This window comes from Phoca vitulina, unplaced genomic scaffold, assembly GCF_004348235.1.
Source record: "Phoca vitulina isolate PV1807 unplaced genomic scaffold, GSC_HSeal_1.0 scaffold46, whole genome shotgun sequence".
In the NCBI taxonomy this organism is placed as follows: domain Eukaryota; kingdom Metazoa; phylum Chordata; class Mammalia; order Carnivora; family Phocidae; genus Phoca; species Phoca vitulina.
The window spans coordinates 520574-545566 of NW_022589749.1; the positions used below are offsets into that span (position 1 = coordinate 520574).

A 24993-nucleotide genomic window follows, 5' to 3' on the forward strand; every position below is an offset into this window, starting at 1 on the left:
TAGCTGAGACTTTTACTCCCTCCTAGTCTCCCCTGAATGCCAAGCCCAAGTTCTGGAGGCCATCTCAGGCCCCTCACGCCCATCTTTAGTCCACCTGAGACCCTCAGTTCTAAGCGATTGTAAAATGGGGGCAGGGTCGCCCAGAGGGCTACTGACCTGAGTCTGAGGGCCGCGACAGCCCCACCCAGCCCACCGTCCGGGACTCCTTCAGGCCGCAGCCGGGTCAGCCTGCGGCCCGGGCCTGGCTCCCTCCCTCCCGCGCCCCGCACGCAGAGTTACAGCCCGCGGGGCCCACACTGGCCACTCCCCGCGTCACCTCAGGGCGTGCTCACAAAAGGCAGAAAACTGAGGCCCAGGAGGCCCGAGTCACTTTCCCATGTCCCGGCCACTTGTCCATGAAGCCGGCGAAGGAACTGCCTTCAGAGAATTCTAGAAATCGAACCCAATTCGCCCGACTCCAAGTTCTCCCTCTCTTTGCCCCCGGGCCCGCACGCACCTATAGGGGGCGCCGGCCGGCACGCACGCGCAGTCATCGCAGCCGCGTCCCCTTTAAGACGATTCCTTTTGCTTCCTCCGACCCCTTCACTTCCGCTCCGCCGTTCCCACAATGCAGTGCGGCTGAGCGCCTCGGAGCCCGCGGGGACGCTGCGGGGGGACCCCGGCTGAGGCGGCGGCGGCGACGTGGGCTGCGGCGGGCCCGCGGCGTCGGGCGGTGCGGATGTCGGGCTGGGCGGACGAGCGCGGCGGCGAGGGAGACGGGCGCATCTACGTGGGGAACCTTCCGACCGACGTGCGCGAGAAGGACCTGGAGGACCTGTTCTACAAGTACGGCCGCATCCGCGAGATCGAGCTCAAGAACCGGCACGGCCTCGTGCCCTTCGCCTTCGTGCGCTTCGAGGACCCCCGGTGAGGCCCCGCTCCGCCCGCCCGCCTCAGGCCGCGGGTCCCGGCCTTCCCTCCTCCCTCTCCCCTCCGGGGCCTCCCCTCCCCCCCTCCGCGCAGACCCCTCACGGCGCCCCCGGGTGGAGGATGAGGCCTCCTCTCACCGCAGGCTCCGGCCGTTCCTTGCTCCGTCGTCACTTCCTCTAGGATTATTTCTTTTTTTTTACTTTACTTAAAAACACAAAAGCTGGGCGTTTGGAGGGCTCCGGCCCGCCCAGACCGGCCTCGGGGATGGTCCATACGATCATCCTCTTCCTCACGGCTGGAGAGGCACCCTTCAGGGGAAGCGGCCCGGAACCAGCCGGGAGAGGACTCGGTGAAGAGCAGAAGTGGCCATTCGCCCCTTCCTGCCCACCCCTCCCCCCAGTCAGAACTCGCCGTTAGGGGGGAACACACTGCGGGGATGTGGTCGCCTTTGGAGGTCGTAAAGGGGTCTCTGTGATGGAACAGATCTCTATCCGCGCGCGCCCCGCCCTGCAAGGCCACGACCTCGTCCTTATAAAAGCCCCGGGGATATGGAAAAACTTCTAAAACGGTCTGAGGGGGTCTCTGATTTCACGCCACTCCTCTAACGAGGGAGGTACCGCTAGATGCTTAGGGCCCCAAGCATTTGGAAGCTCTCGATCCCTAAACTGGCTCAAAGGGCTCTTTGTGATTTTGCAAACTTTGTCGACCTTGCAGCCAGAAAAGGCCTGGGAACTTTCAAAACTGCGGTTGGTGGTTCTTAGAAGCCGCCGCATGGACTAGTCACTGCACTTGGGGTAAATAAGAGCCCACTCTCTTTCCTAGCAGTGACCCAGGGAATGCTTTACCTAGTCTGCGCCCCGCAGGCTTCACTACAAGGACTGTCCATGGGGTGTCTTGCCTACCTGGTGTGTTGGTATAGGCCAAGGAGGGCATCTGAGGACAGGGAGGTAGGAAGCACTCTGAGGCTTTGATGACTGACAAAGCTCATTCTTAGCGCCTTGCCATTTGCCTCAAAAACGGAAGTAGGTATTTTCACACCTAAACTGGAGAAGGTTGCACTGTAACCTTCTGTAACACTTCCAGTGTGTTTTTTGAACATTCACCATGTGTCAAGTACCACTTCAGTATTTTCAACAACCTACAAAAGAGGTAGTGTTAGCCACATTTTACAAATGAAGAAACTGAGGATTTAGAGTTGCTGATAAAAGAGAATGCTAGTAATGGATCAAGGTAGGATTTGAACCCCCTATGCTGCTCTTTAAAACACAATGTATGATATGCTACATTGTCATCTCTTCCCTCCTTTCTTCCTTAATAGAAAAGCTGTCTTTTGATATCACTAGATGCCAAGTTTCTAGCAAAGCACTGCACACATAGTATCATATTTAATCCTTACAATAACCCTGTGAGATAGGCATATTACTCACATTTAAGAGATGTGAAAATTATATAAGCATTTATCCAAAGATGGCTACTAGTCAGTAGCAGAAAAAGGGTTTGAACTTGTCAATCAGTATTCAAAATCTGCACTTCAACCCTAGCAGTTCTGCCTCTGCTTCACTTCATTGTAAATATAGCCAGGGTTGCACTGGTCATGGCCCTCATTGCTTTTAACCTTGTGACTAGAATCTTGATAAGCAATTATGTGCCTGTGACAACTGAATGATGCCTTCATTAGTACATCTTTGGCTCTGCTTGTCCATCCAAGCTCTGAGGCCATTCTTTCTCCAATCCAATACTGGAGAACCAGCTTGGTTCTCCTAGAGCCCTAGGGAAGACTGAAAGTAACTTCATGGAATATTTCCTCTTTTGGCAGAACTGTACCCAGAGAGTGGTCTTCACAACTTAAGTTTTCCAAACTGTGATGAAAAGGTACACATGAGAGTTGCGTATTTCTCACAAACACAAAGCATCTGTCTTTTGAGCCTGATTTTTTTTTCTTTTGAAGAGTTAATTTTTTGTTTTTTTGAAGATTTTATTCATTTATTTGACAGACACAGCAAGAAAGGGAACACAAGCAGGGGGAGCGGGAGAGTGAGAAGCAGGCTTCCCGCCAAACAGGGAGCCTGATGTGGGGCTCAATCCCAGGACCCTGGGATCATGACCTGAGCTGAAGGCGGACACTTAACGACTGAGCCACCCAGGCGCCTCTGATTTCTTTTTAAATGAATTTTTCTTTCTAGAGACTTAATGGTACTAGGCCTTGTTGAAGAATATTAAAGGACTAGTGTGTGCTGGGCATTTTGAGAAACTGCTCACAGGGTTAGAGAAATAAATATACTGGTGAAATCAAATCCTCTGTCAACATTTTTTTTTTTTCTAAATTAGTCCTCTTATAAGTCATCTATTTACCCCTTTATTATCATTCCATACCTAGAAAACCATGTGACAGTTGTAAAGTTTAATTCTAATATCATGAAAGGTCTTCACACAAAAGCAGTAGTGTATCAAGACTGTTTTATTTTTCTGACTCCAGGTTTCCCTTTTATACTTGTTCCTCAGGTCCCTCACTGGGAAGTCAGCCTCCTGAGCAGCACTAACTCCAAACCTTTCTTTGCAGAGATGCTGAAGATGCAATTTATGGAAGGAATGGTTATGATTATGGCCAGTGTCGGCTTCGTGTGGAGTTCCCCAGGACTTATGGCGGTCGGGGTGGGTGGCCCCGCGGTGGGAGGAATGGTCCTCCTACAAGAAGATCTGATTTCCGAGTTCTTGTTTCAGGTATGTTCCTTTAAAACTGAATGAGATAGCAGGAGGGGAAGAATGAAGGGGGGGAAATCGGAGGGGGAGAAGAACCATGAGAGACGATGGACTCTGAAAAACAAACTGAGGGTTCTAGAGGGGAGGGGGTTGGGAGGATGGGTTAGCCTGGTGATGGGTATTGAGGAGGGCACGTTCTGCATGGAGCACTGGGTGTTATGCACAAACAATGAATCATGGAACACTATATCTAAAACTAATGATGTAATGTATGGGGATTAACATAACAATAAAAAAATTAAAAAAAAAAAACTGAATGAGATGATGCATGTAAAATACTTAGCACACAGTCTGGCCTCCAAGAAATGTTAGTTGTTACTCTTCAGTGCATGGGACATGTGGGGCTTTCTTTTCAATAGCCTGTGCAGTCTGAAGACCTGCCGTCTTGCCACTGAGGCAGGTATCTTGCAAATGAAACTGCACTGGTAGTGTAGCCTTGGTAGAACATCAACTTGCTTCTTATAAAGTTTTCTAGTGTTGAGAGGGAAGATGAGGGCAAAACCCTGTGAGCTAGAATTCTGTAGAGATGTTTTCTTTTGTAATGTACTCGGTATCAGACTTGGTAGACATTCCAGGAACCAGATTTGAACTACTGCCTAGCCTTGGATGCTGGAAAAGGCCAGATTTTGGTGGTGGCTTTGGAATTATATAAAAAAGAAAACAAAAGAACTTGGAGTTTTAGGGGTTGTACTGCAGAATACAGAATGAAATGTCTAGTGTTGACAAGTGATGAAATGCCAAGCTCAGAGGTTTATGCATCTTTTCAAAATACTAAAACAGTGGTAAAGACCTGAGGCCTTCTGCACATTGCAGGGGCATTTTAGGACCATGGTGGAGTGAAATGTATTGAGAAACCTGGCACTTTCTTAGATGTGAATGTCACACAGTTACAGCAGACCTCCATGGTACTTAAGAGTGATCCTCTCAGTATCTGCCTATCTTGTGTCCCTTTGTAATTTTTTAACCCCAGAACTCTATTCCCTCCTTCAGGATGTCATACATATCTTTTTTTCTCTCCATGCTGCTCTGAAATCCTGCTTAGAAAACTATTAGGAAATGGCTGCAATCCTGAGCTGTGAGCGGTAAACACAGCCTTTGAGAGCAGGAGCACATTTCCCTTTCATGACATCAGGTAGGGTTGTATAATTCCCGACTAGTTGTAGCGTCTGAGTCTTACCTTTTCCCCCACTGTATTGAAGAATGTTGGTGATCTTTTGAAAGGTACTTTGTTTAGTTTGTTAGTCATTCACACCTACAAGAAAACAAACTTTAGATTTTTGTTGTGTTGTCACCTTCAGCTACGCCTTGGTTACTTTCATTGGATAGTTTCAAAATTCCCATGTCCTGAGAACCCAGTCAAGCAAGAGATAATTGGTACTGATAAATTTCATAATGGAGAAAATTAGAACTCAAAGTCTTGGGAGTTTGATATTAAATACGAAGGCTAAAGAAAGGCTGTGAATTCTCAGAGATATTAAATCTGTAATGGGGTGGACTTCTTGCTCTGTTGGAAGAGCTTGGTCTCTGGAAGATTAGCCTAGGACCAGCTTCTTATGGTGATTTACCACACATACTTTAGTACTCTTCGCTGGTTTTATGCCCCTTACGATTTGTGATTTGGGGATCCTCAGGATTTTAAAGCAATGATTGATGAAAAAGGGAACCTAGGTATTGCTGGCTCTTAACAGGTCAGTTAACATGGCTGAAGGATATGGCCTTTTATGTTGTCCATGCCTAGGACTTCCGCCATCAGGCAGCTGGCAGGACCTGAAGGATCACATGCGAGAAGCTGGGGACGTCTGTTATGCAGATGTGCAGAAGGATGGAATGGGGATGGTTGAATATCTCAGAAAAGAAGACATGGAATACGCCCTGCGTAAACTGGATGACACCAAATTCCGCTCTCATGAGGTGAGTTCCCACCTTCTTTTGAGCTTGCACCTAAGCCACTCCACCTGAAGCTGACCTAGCAGAAGTAGGAACAGGCCATGTGTTTGCCATTTGATGACCTCACAGTACCATTCAAAGATCTGTCTTAAGTGGATAAAGCCAAGGAATTCATCATGCCCAAACCCTTCAGGGTCATGACAGAGAGGAGTCTGCAGTCATAGTGTTTTTAACCTGGAGAGAATACTGGTGCAGTCTGTCATAATGTGGTGAGCTATTCTGTGATACCATCCCTTTCACAACTGGCTTAATCTGTTATGTACTTCTGTGAACCTAATTATTATGGTTGTCTCTCCTCTGGGTCTAGTCTGGGCTCTGCAAGCCAACCTCATCATCTCAGCTCTCCTAAGGTACTGCTGTTGTGCCAAGTTATCACTTCATTTTTCCTTTCCCAGAGTAATGCATTTTCTTGTAATCACCTTATCCTCAGGACTTAGTTCTTGATGTCTTTCCTTTCACGAAGGCAGCCGCTGCTTTAGATCTCTCAATTTGATTCACATGTTGACTATCCCCTTTGATATCACTGAGATAAGACAGCAGACCCAACTGGACATTGCTTTTTCTGGTTATCTTGTCTTGACTTACTATGGGGTTTAGGTATGTCTGGGGTCCATTTCTTTCTCTAAGGATTCATATAACTCCCTAATTTTATGACTTGGAAAGTACACAGCTTAACAGTGCTTTTGTTCAGACTGAATTTGGAGCAGAAACAAAACAGGATCTGGTCCTCAGTTATACTGCAAAGCAGGGCCTCAGCAAGGATAAATCTAATTACTGACTTCACCTAGGGACTTCTGTGTCCGACTTCTTTCATCCTAGCAGTTTTAGATCCTCTGAGAGTGTTGGCTGAGGGCAAAGGGCACAGGCCAGCCTGGACATGACTCCTCTGCCACTTAATAATTTTTTAGCTGAGCTATGCTCTGAACCTTGGTTCCTCGATATGCAGAATAGGAACAATAATAGCACTGTCTTGTAAGACTTGCCAAAAAGCTAACTTACGAAGATAACTGAGTATCTAACCCAGATCCTGACACCTGAGAAGTGTTGAATACAGGTTAGCTTCTTCCATAGGTATTTATCCAAAGATGCATATATGAAGTGGTAGAGGATTGAATTGTATACCTCTGAGATCCTTTCTAGTTCTTAGATTCAGGGGTCAGTGGCAGTAATTCAGGTATGTTAACAGTAGTGGCTAGTATTTGAGCATTTACCACATGTGAAGTTGCCATTTATTATTGTGTCACACTGGAACAGATAAGAACATTGTTTTCCTCATTCTTGAAATGAGCTGGTAAGCATACCTACCTCATAGCATTATTGTGAGGGTTTAATGAGATAACATCATGCCAGAAAAACAGTAAGTGCTCAGTACTTAATTATTATTGTTAGGTAGCCATGTTAGGTATTAGTGTGCTGTATTCTTCTGGGTCTTATTTTTTCCTGTACTCTTTATGTTTGAATTGCAGGGTGAAACTTCCTACATCCGAGTTTATCCAGAGAGAAGCACCAGCTATGGCTACTCACGGTCTCGGTCTGGGTCAAGGGGCCGTGACTCTCCATACCAAAGCAGGGGTTCCCCACACTACTTCTCTCCTTTCAGGCCCTACTGAGACAGGTGATGGGAAATTTTTCTTTATTTTTTAGGTGAACTGAGCTGCTTTGTGCTCAGAATCTACATTCCAGATTGATGATTTAGTGTCTTAGGAAATTTTTTTAATTTTTTTTTAAGGAAATAAAATACATAATTTCTACCAGGGCCATATTGGCAGTGAAGCATTTTAAACTGCAGAAATTGTGGTTTTGGTTCAGAAATAAGTTGTATATTTTTCACCCCTGATTATGGGAAAAAAATCAGTGCTGTGTCTTTGTGGGTTGCTCTACTATGGAGATCAGCAGTTACTGTGACTGAGTCGGCCCATTCTGTTTAGAAATATATTTTAAACGTTTAGTAATTGATATGTGTGGTTGTCCTTGATTAAGTTAATAGATTTCACCAAACAGGCACACTGATTAAAAGAAAAAAGTAATTGAGTTGTAGTAGCAGCAGCTTATACCCAGTTGGTAAGGAGCAGAAGTGGATAACTATTTGGGGACAAAGATAGTTGCTATGTTGGTGGTTTGAGAATTTCAATCCCGAGAGTTGCTTCAGGATTATCTTATAATTCAAGGCCAAGCTTATAAATAAAGCTGCCTTAAAGAAGAAGGGAGCATTTAAGATAGGGCAAAGAAATGGAAAGAATAAAACAGACTTTTTAAAGTTGGCAGCAGCATAAAGATCATTGGAAGATTTTAAAACCAAATGTGGCAGTTTGGAGCGGGGGAAAAATCTCTTTAAATTTTGGTTCTATCACTTTTATCCGTAAATCTGTTTCATTTATCCTTGGTATCTGAACTTTCTTAAAACACAAAACCAAAAAACTCCACTATCTTGGATTCTACTCAATTCAGTAATCATGGTGGGGGTGGGTAAGTTACTTTTTTTCCAGGCCTGGGCTTTTTTAAAAAAGCCACTTTATTGAAGTATGATTGACATGTAAAAAGTTGTACTTACTTAATCTATACAACTCAGTGAGTTTGGGGTTAAGTGTGTATCCATGAAAAAATCACCACCATCAAGGCTATAAACATCCATTACCTCCCAAAGTTGCTTCCCTACTCCTTTAAGATTTATTTGTGGTAAGAACATTTAATACAAAATCTACCCTCTTGGCAAATTTTTAGTGTACAGTACAGTACTGTTAGCTATCCCAGGGCTATTTTTGACATAGGTTCTTTGCAGAAAAACTGTAGCTGTGGCTAGCATCCCTTTTGCATGTAATCACTTTGTGGGATAGTGGATGATTGTAGGTTAGGAGTTCAGAAGCTGTAGAGTCTACTTTGAATACTCTTCACACCTTAGGAGAAAGTTAGCCTTCTGCTGGGAACAAAGTGGGTACCCAGGAACAAATCTGAATTTGGTAAAGATATAAGGTTTCTTGGATTGACAGAAACAGCAACTAAAAAGTACAACACACGTTGTCACAGAGTGATCAGATGCACTGTCTAATAGTTACATCAATAGAAAAATTCACTTAAGTGCAGTTTGGTAGATAGTCTCTAGAGGAGATAAAGGAGGATGACATCTTAAATACTGAACAGTCTGTGAATAAATACCTGGAAAGTAACAATACCTCTTCCAGTAGCAGTAGGAACTCACTGCCTTGTTTTGGCTAGATTATTTCCCAATTTTGTCTTCAGAGAGTTATTAAAAAATACTTAACCATCAGTTTTTTTCAGGTGACTGAAGAAAGTTGGAACATTACTGTTCACAGTAACAAAATACTATCTTTGGGCTTCCACGTGTTCACAGGGTACCCATTCCCAGAATAGCTACTCAGTTGTGTGAAAAAGGCTCTTGTTCATCCTGCTTTGGCAAAGAGATATTACCTGTTTGAAAACAGTAACAAAAAAGAATGTTATAGCTGAGTCTGCTTCCCAGCTGGTTCTACTGAGCTAACTTATCACTTGGTTTGTGATGAAAAATAAGCAGTGCAAATAAGTGTAGCTACTATCCTGTTTTTCTGAGTGTCTGAAAGAATAACAGTTGTAAGTGAAGCCTAATAAATGCACACTTTTCAATAAGGAGCAGAGACAGTTTAGCCAGTTCTATGCATATAGGAGTGGAACGAAAGACTAATGATTGTGAATTCACTTTGTCTCAAGAAGCAAAGTCTGACACAAAGTTCTTTTTGACAAATAGCATATGTGATCAATGGCTGTCTGCTAAAATAGTGACAACTATCAGATTCTGAGAGAGATCATAAAATCTTTTTTCTCTTCACAGTTAATTTGAGGTGGTTTAGTGAATCAGAGGCATGATTTAGAGTCGAGTCCACAATTTTCTAAGCTTTCTTTCCCATTCTTACTTTAAGCAAAGCTTTCCTTTAATTGGCTGGTCTTGATCATAGAGGTAACCCCTGAAGGGGCTGGGGGACTGATGTTTGTCTGTGAGGCTAGTTAGAATGGTTCTCTGAGATGATCGGAACCTGAAGCTGGTACTTGGAAAACCAGTTACCTGAGTGCTCAAGCTAGTCCCATTCCCAAATATCCAGAAGGGTGCAGCAGGTGTCTGCAGAGGAGATTAAAAAGTTCAACCTACCCAAGATTCTGGATTTTAGTATTAGCCCAGAGTTATTTTAAGTTTTTATTTAAAATAGTCACAGTAAATTTTAAAGATGCAAATCTAAACACCAAGGTTGCAAAATGATGGCTCACAGGATGCATCTGGCTTGCAGGTATGTTTTATTTACATGGTATTTTTTTTTTTTTAAATCTTTGAATTAGTTCCCATACTTAAAATTTGGGAAATACCACACACACATGAAAATGCCAGATGTCCGGGTTCTCGGGTAAAATGGGCTCACATTACTGCCTGGCACTGAATGAGAAGCAGTGAGTGTTAGCTGCCCCTTCAGGCAGAGCTTGAGCTCCGGATTTGACATCATATACACACCTCCCTGCCCCAGTCCTGTTTTGCACGTTCCTATTACAGACTGGCCCCTAGAGGTGCATGTGACCCCTCCAGTCTACTGCCACCACCTATACTTTTTTTTCACTGTTAATATATGTGGGGTTTTTCATTCCACTTTTATTGAGATATCATTGAGATACAACATTGTCTAAGTTTAAGTTGTACAACCCAATGATTTGATATATATGTATTATAGCAAAATGATTACCAGAACAAGATTAGTTAACATCCATCATCTCACACAGTTACAACTTTTTCCTTGTGATAAGAACTTTTAAGATCTCTCGTAGCAACTTTCAAATACAGAATACAGTATTGTTAACTACAGTCATTCTGCTGTATGCTGAAGTTTGTACCTTTTGACCACCTTCACCTAATTCCCACTTTATACTTCTTAAAGTACTTTCACGTAGCAAATTCGGACCATACAGCTCCTACTATATTCTTAGTGCACCTGAGGGACAATATGTTAATAAGCCACTTTGGGGAACACATACCTGGGGGGGCCACAAAATACTCCTCCACAACTCGATGGGCATTTTGTAGTAGTTCTTCAGCACAGTTGCCTTCTACCACATTGTCAGATCTCAAGTATAGACATCTACAAAACCAGAAGCTGAAGGTTACCTTCTCAGAGAACAGGCTTCTATAGCATGGGTGGAGAGGGTCAAGAATGGGAGAAAATGGAGCGGCATATTCAGAACTCCATTCTGGAGTTATGGTCACTACTCAAAGATGGAGGAGCTATTGTCAATAGTCGACCAAATAACAATCTACAGTTTATAGATTCTCAACCACTCAATGAGGTAAGTGGTAATTATTCCTGAGGACTGGTATGTTCAATAAATATTTCTGCATGATTACTATGGGTAAGTTGCTTTTGATGGAGACAGGTAAGGCAATTACAATATGATGTGTTTAATAGGTAAGCAAAGCTTGCCAAGGGAGTAGAAAGGGGCACCTAAACCAGCCTGGGTGAGGAACAGGTACTCAGAATAGGTGATGTCACTGCTAAAGGATGAGCAAGAAACCGATGGATTGGTGGGATGGGAAATGGACTTCCAGGCAGGTGAAAGAAACTTGCTCAAGAGTGGATAAGTGACTTAGACAGTAGGTCCCAAGTGACGGGACTGGAATTGGCACAGTTCTTGTGCCCCTAACATGAGCTGTTTTTTCACAGCAGCCACCTTCAGGGACATGGAGGTGCCTGCCCTTGCATAGCTGAAGAATATTCCACTATTCTCGGGGCCTAGTGGCTTCATTAAAATGTCCAGATGGCAAACTAGTGAAACCAAACAGAGGTTGAACATATCTATGGGGCTTCACTGCTGTTTCAAGGTTTAAAAGTGCATGGCAAGATATCTGAGCCTGCTTCCAGATACTTGGGCTGAAAAATAAGCAGTCTGCTCAATCACTGATAGGGGAGCAGCCAAGCTCTTTCTGCTTTGAGCCAGACAGACTGAGGGCTAAACCTAATGGGACAAAAGGGCAAGGATGTGACATGAACATCCAGGCAAAGGCTGCAGAGGGTGAAGCTGTCATGATAAGATCCTTTTAGGAAAGGACTTGTTCTGTTTCTTTTGTGGCACCCACCCTAGGGCTAGACACAAAAGCACTCATGGTACGCACTGTAGAGAGCTGCGGTCTATTCCAGGATCTGGCACTCTTAACTCTGTGGCCTTGGACAAGTATGGATCTTCCCAGACCTTAACTTTCTTGCCAAAAAAGTAAAGGTTGCACTTTTTTTTCTTTTCTTTTTTTTAACCATATGGGGGCCTATGAGAACTTGGAGAACAAAATAAAAATCCTCTGTAAAGGTGACCATTGGACCTTCTGGAGTTTGTATTTCTGTTGGGTGGTATAATGAAATGGCTAAGAGCTTGGGCTCCTGAGTCACAGATAAATTCAAATCTTAGTACCACACATGGCACGTGTGCGAGTTACTTACCCTCTCCATGTACCTGTTTCCTTATTTGTGGAATGCTTCCTAAAACTGCTGGGAAGAGTAAATGTTAAAGAAGATCTGATAATTCTCAGGACCTGCATTCTCACTGCAGTAAGAGGTGGGTGCTGAATAGCACCTGCTCCTTTCAGAAAGAGTTAGTGCACCTGGGCACACCTCAGTCACCTCTCCTCATTCAGAGTATACCTCCACGCTTAACCTGCCGTGAGCACACAGTACCTGCCTAGCCCCTACATACCGGAGGCTGATTGTTCCTGGGCGCTTGGAGAGTTTGATGAAGTGAGACTCTACTACCACCAACAGGTGGTTAAAAGCTACTGCTTCTCCACAGATGTAATAGCAGATGATTTATTCACTCATTTGATAATCAGGTTTCCTATGTAAGTAATGTTTCCAGAAAAAATTCACTCCCTTAAATGCCACACATTTTCACCTAGTTATACTGTTTATGATGGAGTTGTTTGCAGAAGAAACCCACACCTTCCTATTTTCATAATCGTAGGCTACTGAACCCAGCGTCTCTGTGAGCGTGGCACATCAGTGGTTCACTTGGCAAGTTGCTTAACTTTTCTTGACCTCAGAATCATGCATAAAACTCCAAACTGGACCAGGTGCCTATCAGTTGCTGATTGACTAAATGTCTATCTCACTTCCTCTTTCTCAGGGTTCTACAAGAGAATTTAGCCCAAGTACTATAGGACACCCATTTTGATAATAAATCAACTATGGACGGGCGCCTGGGTGGCTCAGTTGGTTAAGCAACTGCCTTCGGCTCAGGTCATGATCCTAGAGTCCCTGGATTGAGTCCCGCATCGGGCTCCCTGCTCGGCAAGGAGTCTGCTTCTCCCTCTGACCTCCCCCCTCTCGTGCTCTCTCTCTCAAATAAGTAAAATCTTAAAAATAAAATCAACTATGGACTAATATAACTATGGGATAGATAACAAAATATGGGCTAATATTAATTATATACTATCCTGGGAAGCACTGAAAAAAATCATTTGAATCTTTATGTGTTCTGGTTCAGATGAAATCCTGGTTGAGAAAGGCTCACAAAGCACTTTAACCAGTAACTGTGGGAAATGCTAATAAAAAGCAATTTAATGGAAAGCACTATGGCAGCACCGGAAAAGAAATGCCTTTCTTTATTGGCCCTTAGACTGACCGGATAGGACCACTCTGCTGCTGGTGTCAGGCTGCCAGGAGTCATTTCTCTGGGCACCACTCTATTTCCATCTACAAGCCTTTTCCCTCCTTCCTAATTAATTTCTAGTTTGATGCAGACTGGAATGAGAATCAATTCGGCTAAGAATTTTTGGTTCAAATAAGATTCTGAGGGACATCCTAAGCACTGAAGAAGTATTTGGCTGCAGTCAGAGATGTCATCATCTGAGTCAGTCTCTGGAGATGGGAGAAAATAAAGGTTCTAGGGGTTGACATTTATTTATTTATTTTTAAAGATTTTATTTATCTGACAGAGACAGAAAGAGCACAAAGAGGGAGAAGCGGGTTCCCTGCCAAGCAAGGAGCCCAATGCGTGGCTCAATCCCAGGACCCCGGGATCATGACCTGAGCCTAAGGCAGACACTTAACTGAGCCACCCAGGCGCCCCTAGGGGTTGGCTTTTAGACGGCGTATCTAAAATTTATTTTTTATTTGTCAGAGAGAGCGAGAGCACGCGCACACAAGCAGGGGGAGCAGCAGGCAAAGGGAGAAGCAGGCTCTCTGCTGAGCAAGGAGCCCGATGTGGAACTAGACCCCAGGACCCTGGGATCATGACCTGAGCTGAAGGCAGACACTTAACTGACTGAGCCACCAGGCGTCCCTTGGACGGCATATCTAGAAGTATATTTGAGAACTGAGGCTCTGAATTTCAAGTTCTGGATTCTCTTACTACACATGTGAAACTCTGGGGCATGTTACATAAGCTTTCTGTGCCTCAGTTTCTTCATCTATAAAGGAGATACTAGTATTTACCTCCCAGGATTGTATGTGATAATCAGACAATGCATATAAAATCTTAGCGCCTGACAAAGGCACTAAATGCTTTTTAGCTAAAACCAAAGGATAGGGTATTAATGTGCCAAGAGCTTTCTAATAGCCAGTCAGTGCTTTTACACCTAGTGTGGGCTAAAACGGTTTAACACTTGTCTTAACTGGGTTCCATTTCAAACATGATTCAGTGAGGCAATATGTTCAAAAAACAAAGTCCTACAAGTGCTACATCTCTAAAATGGAATAATTAAACTGGTTTCCAAGTTTATGGCAAGACTGCAGATCACTGAATATGAAGTCACTATTCCAGCTACCAGATCCAAATCCCTCTTCATCTTTTTCACAAACTCTTCCCTGAGTAATAGTTGCATTTCTTTACAGTTTCCCTCCACACGATCTGGGAAATTCTGTCTCCTCTTTGTGCTTGTATTCCTTCCTTTCCCAAAGATATTAATGAAGAACATTTCAGTGGGGTGCCTGGGTAGTGCAGTTGGCTAAGTGACTATTGGCTTTAGCTCAGGTCGTAATCTCAGGCTCGTGAGATCGAGGCCCCCATTGGGCTCTATGTTCAATGCGGAGTCTGCTTGAGACTCTTGCTCCCTCTTGCTCTGCCCCCCTTCTCTCTCTCAAATAAATAAATAAAATCTTTAAAGAACATTCAACAAACATTTACTGAGTGCTAGGTGTTAAGATACTGAGCATATGATGAATAATAACAGATATGCTCCCTGGAACATGGATGAACAGTAGGAGAGGGACAGAGTTATTTAAATATTACTCAAATACGGGATGCCTGGCTGGCTCACTCAGTAGAGCATCCAACTTTTGATCTTGGGGTCATGAATTCAAGCCCTACATTGGGTGTACAGATTACCTAGGAAAATAAATAAATATATAAATAAATAGTACTCAAATAGATGTATAAACACATGTAAAATTACAGCTCTATTGAATACCATGAGAGAGCCACAGGTCCTGAAACGGAGCCTGACTTGATAGAGAAGAATCTGAGGAAGAGGCAGTTGAAATCTGAAGAAAGAAAAAGTAGGCAAAAAAGAGTAGTGGGTGGGATGAGGTAGGGGATTCTAAGAAGGAAATAGAATGGAGAGCTCAAGGAATTGAAAGTTACAGCCCTATCCTGGAGGTGGGCAGGGGCTAGGTTAAATGATGCTTTGTAGGTTATGGTAGAGCTTTTGTCTTTATCCTAAAGAACACTGGAGAGCCACCTGAAGAGCCTGGGTAGGAGAATAACCTCAAATTTCTATTTTGGGGGTGCCTGGGTGGCTCAGTCATTAAGTGTCTGTCTTCGGCTCAGGTCATGATCCCAGGGTCCTGGGATTGAGCCCCACATCAGGCTCCTGCTCAGTGGGGAGTATGCTTCTCCCTCTCCCACTCCCCCTGCTTGTGTTCCCTTTCTCGCTGTCTGTCTCTGTCAAATGAATAAATAAATAAATCTTTTAGGGGCGCCTGGGTGGCTCAGTCGTTAAGCGTCTGCCTTCAGCTCGGGTCATGATCCCAGGGTCCTGGGATCGAGCCCCACATCGGGCTCCCTGCTCTGCGGGAAGCCTGCTTCTCCCTCTCCCACTCCCCCTGCTTGTGTTCCCTCTCTCGCTGTGTCTCTGTCAAATAAATAAAATCTTAAAAAAAAAAAAAAATCGTTTAAAAAAATTTCTATTTTGAAGTGCTACGTAATTTTGGGGAAACATTGACTTATGTAGATTTGAGCATCAGATTACAAAATAGAGAAAGGATGTGAAGGAATCAAAGACTGGAGGTGAGAATGGGAGGCTAGCAAGCACTTTACACAGAGGTTATGGTCACAGATAGGTCTGGTTCTCCTAATTGGTGCAAGTGGCAGCTAATCTTTTTTGCTCCCATCTATATTAAGAGTATTTTGTTTTTAAGTTGTTTTTTTTTTTTTAAGTAGGCTCCACGCCCAGCATGGAGCCCAGTGTGGGGCTCAAACTCACAACCCTGAGATCAAGACCTGAGCCAAAGTCAAAAGTTGGACACCTAACTGACTGAGCCACCCAGGCATCCTAAGAGTGTATTTTTTTTTTAATCCCATCAAGGGGGCACCTGGGTGACTCAGTTGAATGTTCGACTCTTGGTTTCGGCTCAGGTCACGATCTCAGGTCCTGGGATCGAGCGGAGAATTGGGCTCCCCACTCAGCGAGGAGTCTGCTTGTCTCCCTCTCTCAGATCCTCTCCCTCTCTCTCTGATCCTTCCCCTGCACACCGTGCTGCACTCTCTCTCAAACTAAAAAATCTTTTAAAAAAAACCCCATCAAGAAAAGGGTAGGACAGAGTTGTAGACTGCCTCTGTCTTTAAGAGCTACATACCCATCCTTCCCAAGAAACTGTAGTCCTAACCAGCAAACAAGTCTGCTTTTCAAAAAGAGCATTTTCTTTAAAAATGTATTAAGAGGGCGCCTGGGTGGCTCAGTTGGTTAAGCGGCTGCCTTCGGCTCAGGTCATGATCCTGGAGTCCCAGGATCGAGTCCCACATCGGGCTCCCTGCTTAGCAGGGAGTCTGCTTCTCCCTCTGACCCTCCCCCATCTTGTGCTCTCTCTCTCTCTCATTCTCTCTCTCAAATAAATAAATAAAATCTTTAAAAATATATATATATAAATAAAAAATAAAAATGTATTAAGATTTCGGGACGCCTGGGTGGCTCAGTTGGTTAATCATCTGCCTTCGGCTCAGGTCATGATCCCAGGGTCCTGGGTTTGAGACCCGCATTGGGCTCCCTGCTTAGCGGGGAGCCTGCTTCTCCCTCTGCCTGCCTCTTCCCCTGCTTGTGCCCGCTCTCTCTCCGACAAATAAAATCTTTAAAAAATTTAAAATGTATTAAGATTTGGCAAGAATTGGTAGAAGTGGGGAGAGGCTGTGCATCCTTTTAGTATAATATTCACAAACTGCTTTGTCAAAGACCTGCTCCTCCCTATTGCACTACACTACGTCACTTCTTGTGTTACTACTCTGCTCCTTTAGGCATTTGTGTTTTGGCCCTCAGTATAAGATGAAAAGTTAGAACTTCCCTCTGTCTGCATTTCCACTTTCTTTTAAAACTAATTATTGTTAGTTTCTTGCATGCTCTGAGGGAACAAAACAAAACTTAATGCATATACCAGAATATGTCAAATAAGTAACACATTAAAGTATTGATGATCCCATACACAATGTTCTGAACTTTGCCTTTTTTATTAAATATATCTTTTCATATCAGCATAGTTGTTTCATTACATTTATTTATTTATTTTAATGGGGGGGGATATAATGTATCCTAAGTTTTTCTTGTTTTTTTTTGACAGACACGGCAAGAGAGGGAACACAAGCAGGGGGAGTGGGAGAGGGAGAACAGGCTTCCCACGGAGCAGGGAGTCTGATGCGGGGCTCGATCCCAGGACCCTGGGATCACAACCTGAGATGAAGGCAAACGCCTAACAACTGAGCCACCCAGGCGCCCCAGTTGTTTCATTATTTTTAAACAACTGTCAAATATTCCATTGTATGATGATGTATTTAGCCATGAAGGACACTTAGACTGTTTCTGTTTTTTGTTTCTTGGGGTTCAAAAAAATTTTTTTTAATTTAAGTAAACTCTACCTCCAACTGGGGCTGGAACTCATGACCTGGAGATCACAGCATGCTTTATGGACTGAGCCAGCCAGGCGCCCCTTGTTAGGAGTTTGTTGTTGTTGTTTTTTGTTTTGTATTATAAACAGGTTTGGATACCGTGAACACTCGTGCATACATCTTGATGCACTTTTACAGATGTTTCCACAGGGAACCACTAGGTCATAAGATATGTACAGGCCATATTTTGCGACAGGAATCCAACAAGTAGGCAAGTCAAACATGAGCTCACATTCTATTAACAAGAGACAAATCACCAGAAATAAGATAACCAAGAAATAGAAGAAAATCCAACAAGATCAGGAGTAGGTGACTGTTAAGGGAGAAGATATTTGGAGGAGAGGCCTTACCGAGGAGATAAACTAACACCTGCCAAGGAAACAGGCTGTCCAAGGAAAGGGAAATAGCAAACGCAAAGATCCTAGACAAGAAACAATTTGTCATGTTGGAGAAACAGTAAGGAAGCTAATGTAGCTGGAGCAAAAAGAGCAGTATGCCCGAGTGGTAGGCAGGGACTCTGTGAAGCAGGGCCTCAAAGGCGATGATTAGCAGTTCGGACACGGTTCCTAGTTACACTGGGAGGCCAAGGGGACTTTAAACGGAGTGACAGGATCCATAATGAACAAAGGAAAGCATGAAAACACTTACCCGCGGGGTGACCGTGGGCAAGTTCTTGTATCTCGCTAAAGCTCTTTTCCCTTCTGTGAAAGGACACACTAATCATCGCCACCTCAAATGGCTGCGAAAGCGCCACAGGCAAGGCTTGGGGGTGCGCAGCCGCGAGTGTTTACCTGTCCTCCAGTACTGATTCCATGGGCTCCACCCCATCCGTGTCCACGGCGCGGAGCCGGTCGGCAAAGGCGATGGCTTTCTCCAACCGTGCCACGGCCTCTTGGCTGCCGAAGTCCACAAGCGCTAGACGCTCCAGGTGTTCGATCACCTCGGCCGTGACCCTGCCACTACGCTGGGGGGATGAGGCGGAGAAGAGGGGTCACGGGTGGGGCCTGCTCCGCCTCCTGACCTGCTTCACCACCCGCTTAGACGCCCCCGGACTTTACCTGAGGATCCGCCTTGGAGGTGAAGCCCCGGCGCCAGCCTACCCAGGCCCGAAGGCCCAGCTTCACCGCCCGCGCCCGCATTTCTCTCTTCAGCCGCCGTAGTGCGTCCTCGCGTAAAGCCGACGACGCACTTAAGAGTGACGACAGCAGAGCGCGCCGCTACTGCCGCCGCCGCCATGAATAGCGTAGGGGAGGCCTGCACCGACATGAAGCGCGAGTACGACCAGTGCTTCAATCGCTGGTTTGCCGAGAAGTTCCTCAAGGGGGACGGCTCCGGAGACCCGTGCACCGACCTCTTCAAGCGCTATCAGCAGTGTGTTCAGGTGAGCCCTTAGGTGGCCAGGGCCCTTTCGTCTCTACCCCCCGCCCCTGCTTCTCTCTGCGGTGTCCCCGCCACACGCGTAGTATTTCGCGGAGGTTGGGATGGGGAGGGTGAAGAAAAGCCTCAGTGAGGACAGTGGCCGGAGCTCTCCCCCCACCATCACCACCAAGGCCGCCCGGTATCTCTCTGAATGACAAAGTTAAATATTTTTACAGTGCTTTACATTTTACCGAGCACGGAAACATCCTTTGGTTCATTTGGTGCCCCTCCTAAACTCGTAAAGTGGGCTTAGTTGTTGGTATTTTATACATGGAACGTTCCCCAAATAGGAAGTGATTAGTTCAAGTTCACCAGAATAGTTTCCATGATTTTTGCGGTGGTGCACTATTCCACTATTATTGTTGGGGGGCGAAGAGGGGTGTTAGTCTCTCTGGCGTGTTAGACATGAGGGTCTCATTTTGTTGTTATAATTCCTTCTTTGGCTTGCTGTAGCTCTCAACCCGCTAGGAAATTTTCATTCTAGTTCAATGAATGTGAAACTGCTTTGGATTGTAAGAACCGCACTGGACACAACACTCCCAATTAGTTAAGTTAAAACATCCTCAGGGTAATTCCAAGTTGCTATCTTTATCCCATTTATAGATAGGAAAGTGAGGCTTGCTCAAGGTCACATAGCCACTAAGTCCTGGAACTCAGATTTGAATTTGTGTCTGTCATAACAGAGTGGAGATACTGTTTAAATTCCACATCTGAAACACTGACAATTCCTCACAACTCCTTTCCAATCTCTCTCTCTGGCCTTACATTTAATTTCTCTGTAATGGTACTCAGGTTAAAAAAAAAGTCAAGTACAGTACAGTAAAAAAAGTACAACCCAGTCATGGTTGGGTGTTCCCTTGGTCTGATCTGATTTACTTTTGTACCATCATAGTTACAAAGTTTGGTCCTTAAGCTTCACATAGACCTGTGTCATGTGTTTTCTTCTCCATCAGAAAGCAATAAAGGAGAAAGAGATTCCCATTGAAGGACTGGAATTCATGGGCCATGGCAAAGAAAAGCCTGAAAGTTCTTCTTGACCTTGACAGTCACCTTGAAAATAGACTCCTCCAATCAGGAAATTGAGGACACTGGATTTCGTCAATTAAGGCTGTGAAAATAGCCATCGATTTGATGAGTTTAGGAGGGAGGAGTTTTCTTTCCTCCTTGATTTCCTCTCACTTGTAAAAGATGATGAACCATCACTCTTTGCTATGAGATGATTTCTCACTTGCTCTGGCATCTTGCAGGAACTCCATGTGCTTAAACTGAATGACTTCTTGGGATTATGGTTGCAATACTTGGTCTGGGATCAGCTTTAAATATCCTTTGTATGTAAATACTGATAAACTTGTCAGGATGATCAGGGTTGCCTGACCTCTTGAGCTTTGCTGCAAAGGACATTAGGTACATTGTACTAGGGTTATTATTCATGGAAACAATTGGTTACGATCTCTCTTTTCTCTCAGGGAGCTAAGGCTCTGAAAAGGGATCCCAGCACAACAGTTTTAATCAATGCTTGGGAGCACGGTTTTATTTTTATAATAACAACTTTTAAGATTGCTGGTGGACTGGGTTAGCCAAGAGGAAGACAGCTTTAAGAGTTCTCTGCCTTAAGAAGAGGTGTCAGATTTCTGATTAAGATGTGAAAGCTTGAAGAATGTTGCAGTACACACCATTTCTGAGCTCATAGTGTAGTTTAGGAATGAAGATCCTTGGAGTAACAATGGAAGAAGATCCTAAATTGCAAAGATTTGCTGTTGCCAGCTTTCAGCCCAAATTAAGCAAGCCAACCTGTATTATCATTAAACTGCCAAAATGCTGCATTTAGTTAAATGGGAGAAGTTTGTTTTATTTGCCTTGTGTACCTGTCCTGCCTGTAATGTTTGTAATCATGAAGATGGAATAAATTGTAACATTTAGTTTCATTATTTGCCCCTGGAGAACTCAGTACACTTTACAGAACAAGTATTACACTGTAACCCCACATATCCCATATGTACACTGGGGAAAGTTTTGTTTTATAATTTAAAGGTGAAGAAAAAGTGAAAATTTATCTAAGGTAAATAGTGTGCTAAAACAACTAGAAACCTCACTGATTTCTAAAGTTTATTCCCACAGTAAGCTACACAAATAACTTAATATGCTTCTATACCTGCAAAAAAAATGTCAGGATCAGGTGAGCACTTACACACTTTGGAATGTCAGGTAGTCACCAAATTGCATGTCTTGAGTAATTTGGTTCAATTATATATACCAATGTAGTAAGAAACAATTTACAGAAGATGGAAATTTTATTAGCCTCTCTCCAATTTACCAGTGACCACTTCATATTTAACATGACCAGTCCTTAATGTCATTTCAATACATTCTACATTTACATTTTGACTGGTTACGTTCCATTATATACATGGATTAAAAATTGGATACTTGAAATCCAGCTGAGGGAGGCCAGGCAGCAAGCCAAAGTAAAAGTACATCTGTCCTGAACTCAGACTGACCACAAGTACAATGGTTCTTTGGGGACTTGGAAGTACAAGCACAGGCTGCGGTTAGATCACAAAATGGAAAAGGGAGCAGGGATCCTTTTCTCCCTTACTGTGAAAGGCTTTTATACCCTGTGTGTCCATATGCCTCACCTTTGCAGTACTAGTATGTTACTATGCAATACCAAAACCTGGTAGCTTCTTGAATCTTACTACAAAACTGTCTGGTTGAGCCTTGAGAATGAAACCACTCCAAGCCAACCATGTTCTTTCATTGTAACTGCTACTGAGGGAATAATTTCTTCTGATTGTTCTTTATTTTTATTTTTTTTTTAAGAGAGGGAGAGAAGAGAATCTTAGGCAGGCTCCACACAGCGTGGAGCCCGATGTAGGGCTCGATCTCACAACCCTGAGATCATGACCTGAGCTGCAATCAAGAGTCAGACACTTAACCAACTGAGCCACCCAGGTGCCCAATTGTTCTTCATTCTATTTTGACTTCATCCTGCTCATAAAGTGATTCCAACTATCTCAGCTACTTCAAAGATTTTAAATTTTGAAGAGAAATTAAATGCTCTGTAAGGGTGACTTTGTTACTATTACTATTGTTTCTCTCTAACTCTTAATGCTACAGGAAGGTTTTAATTCCAGAAACAAATAAAGTTAATTGCTATATGCAGAAATGTGTCACACTGCCTTTATTTCTCCAAAAGTTTCTGACCCTTCTAACCTTCATGGTCCTGAGAGATGACAAGGTGAGAACTTGACACTTTGGAGCCAATTACCTGACCACAGGGAATATTCTTCAGCAAATGCTGGTGGAATGGGACAAGAGAAAGCTAGGACACAGAGTAAGCACTTCTTCTGGAGAGTCAAAGATACCTCTTTCAGATGTAAATTGCAGGTATTCTACTCAGTATCTTTACCACCCAAAGTCTGTCAGGACTCAATCTTGATACTTAAATTAGCTCCATTTACGGTCCCTTTGCTTTACCCACTCCAGGTATAAGAAACCAAGAACAAGCCTATTATAAACACTGTTATCCAGAGGCCTGTACAGGGCAGCCATAAACCTTCATTATAGAAACGAAAATAACAATGCTGATTTTGGAGGGAAAAACACCAAAGAATGCAACTCTCAGATCATGGACCAATCTTAAGTTATTTATTTAAGCCATCTCCTGCCGTAAGCAAAGGGATGGAAGATCAGTATACTGGTCATCATTTGATACAAGTAAAGAAGGTGAGCTTAAGGTCCCATAGATTTTTCTGGTCCGTGTGCAGTCATGGTCCAAACCAGTGCTGTGGTCCCCACTGGGTGGTGGTCCAGGTTCTCTTTATTCATCTTCATAGCCGGTTGGAAGTGGATTCACGTGAGAGTTATGGAATAGAGTATGATTACCATCTCCCCAGGGAAAGGGCTGTGGAGTGAAGATGTCAGTTAGGCAATTCCAGAAGAGAATTCAGAAACAGCACTGCCATGAACTGCTTCAGACAAAGGGTGACAGACCATACATAAAAACAAAATGGTAATTAGTCCTTTAACTACTGGCGTATTTCAGCCTTCCGATAATTTAAAGGAGCTCTTTTAACTTCCAGGAGAGCCTTTAAAGTAGGCAGTAGGAAAAGCAAGCTCAAGTTCATTATTCATAAGCCTCGCCCTGGCAACTAGTCTATGAGGGCAATGTTTATGAAAGTGTAATCCTCACATCATCTGTATCAGAATGGTAGAGGTGGGTAAATGAGAGAAGATGCTTATTTAAATGCAGACTTTGGGCTTCATTCCAGATCTAAAACAAACCTCTGGATTGGAAACCAACCTACCCTCCTCAATTTTTTGCATGCTGCCTTTGAAAAACATTGCTCTAGGGCAGTGGTTTCCAAACCTGGATGATTTTGCCCAAGACACTGGGCAACATCTGGAGACATCTGGGAGAGGACATCTAGTGGGTAGAGGTCAAGGATGCTGTTAAATATCCTAGGACTCAGAGGATAGCCCCTTGCCCCAACAAGAATTATCCAACCCCAAATGTCAATAGTATTGAGGTTGAAAACTATGGTATATGGCTTTTACATCTTTGTACAAGGGCAGGAATGGGGCTCAGACTCAAAAATTCTTTCTGAATCTAAGACTCTAGCTTAAGTTTCTATAAGGCCAGTCCTATCTTGGCTAAGTGATATAATAGTTATTAAAGAGCCAGCAGGGCCTCTTGTTAAGAATACTTACAACAAGCAATGGAAAACAAATGATTACATCTACATCAATAGCAAAGGATAAAACAGCTGAGAAAATAACCAGCAGAGGTAGGAATAAGAGAAGCTGTTAGTCTCTTCATCATGCAGCTAGTACCTGCCAGATGCCCAGGTCCTAGAAGTGCGAACCACCTTCCGATTTTGCCACTCTAAGGGAGATTCCCACACCTCCAAGTCTCATACAACGGACAACTGTTTCAGAACAGTATCAGAAGGCAGAGGTGGGATGGATCAGGAAAAAAAGGAAAACTGAAGGGCACTTATTGTATGACCTTGAAAAAGAAAAACAGATGTGCCCCCCCCCAAGTCTGTTACATTTCCATGAAACCGGAGAAAATAAAAATCTGTAAGAATTAAATGACAAATTCTACACGATTTTAGAGAATGAAGAACTCAGACTAGGCATTTGTAATAAAAGGAGAACGGATGCTCGAAGAGCCTACAAAGGCCTACCTTGGACCTGATGCGGAGATGGGGGTAGGCGACGAACTCGGGTCTCTCGTGCTCTCCATGACGCGACTTCAGGAAGACATTCAGCATGCTCACACCCACGCCAGGGAGCGCTACGAAGTAGGTGAGAGCCTTCCACATGCGAGCTGCAAAGGAGGCACGACCGCTCAGGCCTGGTGTGGGGACCCCGCCCGGGTCTCACCCCCCCAACCCCAAGTCCTCAAGCCAAGGTCACATTCCTGTTCCGCCTCGCTCGAGTGGGGCTGAGGCCCGCCCCGCCAACCGCAGCTCCAGTACCTGAGCCCTCCTCGCCGTGGGCGCCACTCGACATGGAACGCCCCAGCTGTGCCCCGGAACGACCTAGCAGCCCAGACAGCCGGGACACAGATGCCCCCGCCGCCGCCATTTTCGACCTGGACAACCTCAGCGCCGGAAGCGGAAGTAGAAAATGGGCTGGGGGCGGGACCACAACCTCAAAAGCAAGCTCCTATTGGGCGGAGCCTTCCCACTTGTCTTAACGCGACGAGCCTGCGTACTCTGCTCTTGGCCGTCGGAGTCTAGTTAAAATCCCCGGAGCCACAGATCTTGAAGGAGCATGCGCTCTGCACCTCCCGTGTGCACGCCCCTCTCCTTACAGTCCGCACCTTGGTGAGACCCGGCGAGGCTA

At 44.3% G+C, this 24993-nt stretch overlaps 4 protein-coding genes across 7 annotated transcripts; 2 read left to right on the forward strand and 2 right to left on the reverse strand.

Annotated features, from left to right (window-relative positions):
* The first annotated feature begins 636 nt into the window (after nucleotides 1-636).
* Nucleotides 637-7572, forward strand: SRSF9 (serine and arginine rich splicing factor 9). Its single transcript, XM_032431335.1, has 4 exons — nucleotides 637-906; nucleotides 3470-3630; nucleotides 5408-5580; nucleotides 7083-7572. Exons 1-4 carry the CDS (start codon nucleotides 719-721, stop codon nucleotides 7224-7226), a joined length of 666 nt encoding a protein of 221 aa, XP_032287226.1. The 5' UTR covers nucleotides 637-718; the 3' UTR covers nucleotides 7227-7572.
* Nucleotides 3568-18910, reverse strand: GATC (glutamyl-tRNA amidotransferase subunit C). 4 transcript variants are annotated; one of them, XR_004302597.1, is made up of 5 exons: nucleotides 18780-18909; nucleotides 18513-18685; nucleotides 10624-10727; nucleotides 4847-4921; nucleotides 3568-3646 (listed from the first exon to the last, which is right to left on the reverse strand). XR_004302597.1 is itself a non-coding variant. In XM_032431338.1 (4 exons), the coding sequence occupies exons 1-4, from the start codon at nucleotides 18858-18860 to the stop codon at nucleotides 4908-4910; spliced, it is 372 nt and encodes a 123-aa protein (XP_032287229.1). In that variant the 5' UTR covers nucleotides 18861-18909; the 3' UTR covers nucleotides 3888-4907. The 4 variants fall into 4 exon arrangements, 3 of the variants coding, with proteins under 3 accessions (XP_032287229.1, XP_032287228.1, XP_032287227.1); XM_032431338.1 differs by lacking the exon at nucleotides 3568-3646 and having other exon boundaries at nucleotides 3888-4921; XM_032431337.1 differs by lacking the exons at nucleotides 3568-3646; nucleotides 4847-4921 and adding an exon at nucleotides 7936-9042 and having other exon boundaries at nucleotides 18780-18908.
* Nucleotides 18906-22249, forward strand: TRIAP1 (TP53 regulated inhibitor of apoptosis 1). The gene is made up of 2 exons (XM_032431341.1): nucleotides 18906-19102; nucleotides 20094-22249. The coding sequence occupies exons 1-2, from the start codon at nucleotides 18956-18958 to the stop codon at nucleotides 20175-20177; spliced, it is 231 nt and encodes a 76-aa protein (XP_032287232.1). The 5' UTR covers nucleotides 18906-18955; the 3' UTR covers nucleotides 20178-22249.
* A 517-nt stretch (nucleotides 22250-22766) lies between these two features.
* LOC116648965 (cytochrome c oxidase subunit 6A1, mitochondrial) lies at nucleotides 22767-24771 on the reverse strand. The gene is made up of 3 exons (XM_032431340.1): nucleotides 24624-24771; nucleotides 24330-24472; nucleotides 22767-23044 (listed from the first exon to the last, which is right to left on the reverse strand). The coding sequence occupies exons 1-3, from the start codon at nucleotides 24730-24732 to the stop codon at nucleotides 22961-22963; spliced, it is 336 nt and encodes a 111-aa protein (XP_032287231.1). The 5' UTR covers nucleotides 24733-24771; the 3' UTR covers nucleotides 22767-22960.
* Between the last annotated feature and the right edge of the window lie 222 nt (nucleotides 24772-24993).

Excerpts from the sequence above, each read along its gene's own strand:
- GATC (XM_032431336.1), bottom strand. The coding sequence starts at position 18,860 with ATGCGGGCGCGGGCGGTGAAGCTGGGCCTTCGGGCCTGGGTAGGCTGG. Across the intron at positions 18,686-18,779 it reads CCTCCAAGGCGGATCCTCAG|CGTAGTGGCAGGGTCACGGC; the intron begins GTAAAGTCCGGG and ends TCATCCCCCCAG. Across the intron at positions 10,728-18,512 it reads GAATCAGTACTGGAGGACAG|ATGTCTATACTTGAGATCTG; the intron begins GTAAACACTCGC and ends CTGGTTTTGTAG.
- SRSF9 (XM_032431335.1), top strand. The coding sequence starts at position 719 with ATGTCGGGCTGGGCGGACGAGCGCGGCGGCGAGGGAGACGGGCGCATC. Across the intron at positions 907-3,469 it reads GTGCGCTTCGAGGACCCCCG|AGATGCTGAAGATGCAATTT; the intron begins GTGAGGCCCCGC and ends CTTTCTTTGCAG. Across the intron at positions 3,631-5,407 it reads TTTCCGAGTTCTTGTTTCAG|GACTTCCGCCATCAGGCAGC; the intron begins GTATGTTCCTTT and ends GTCCATGCCTAG.
- LOC116648965 (XM_032431340.1), bottom strand. The coding sequence starts at position 24,732 with ATGGCGGCGGCGGGGGCATCTGTGTCCCGGCTGTCTGGGCTGCTAGGT. Across the intron at positions 24,473-24,623 it reads CCACGGCGAGGAGGGCTCAG|CTCGCATGTGGAAGGCTCTC; the intron begins GTACTGGAGCTG and ends CCTCCTTTGCAG. Across the intron at positions 23,045-24,329 it reads ATCTCCGCATCAGGTCCAAG|CCCTTTCCCTGGGGAGATGG; the intron begins GTAGGCCTTTGT and ends TTCACTCCACAG.
- TRIAP1 (XM_032431341.1), top strand. The coding sequence starts at position 18,956 with ATGAATAGCGTAGGGGAGGCCTGCACCGACATGAAGCGCGAGTACGAC. Across the intron at positions 19,103-20,093 it reads GCTATCAGCAGTGTGTTCAG|AAAGCAATAAAGGAGAAAGA; the intron begins GTGAGCCCTTAG and ends CTTCTCCATCAG.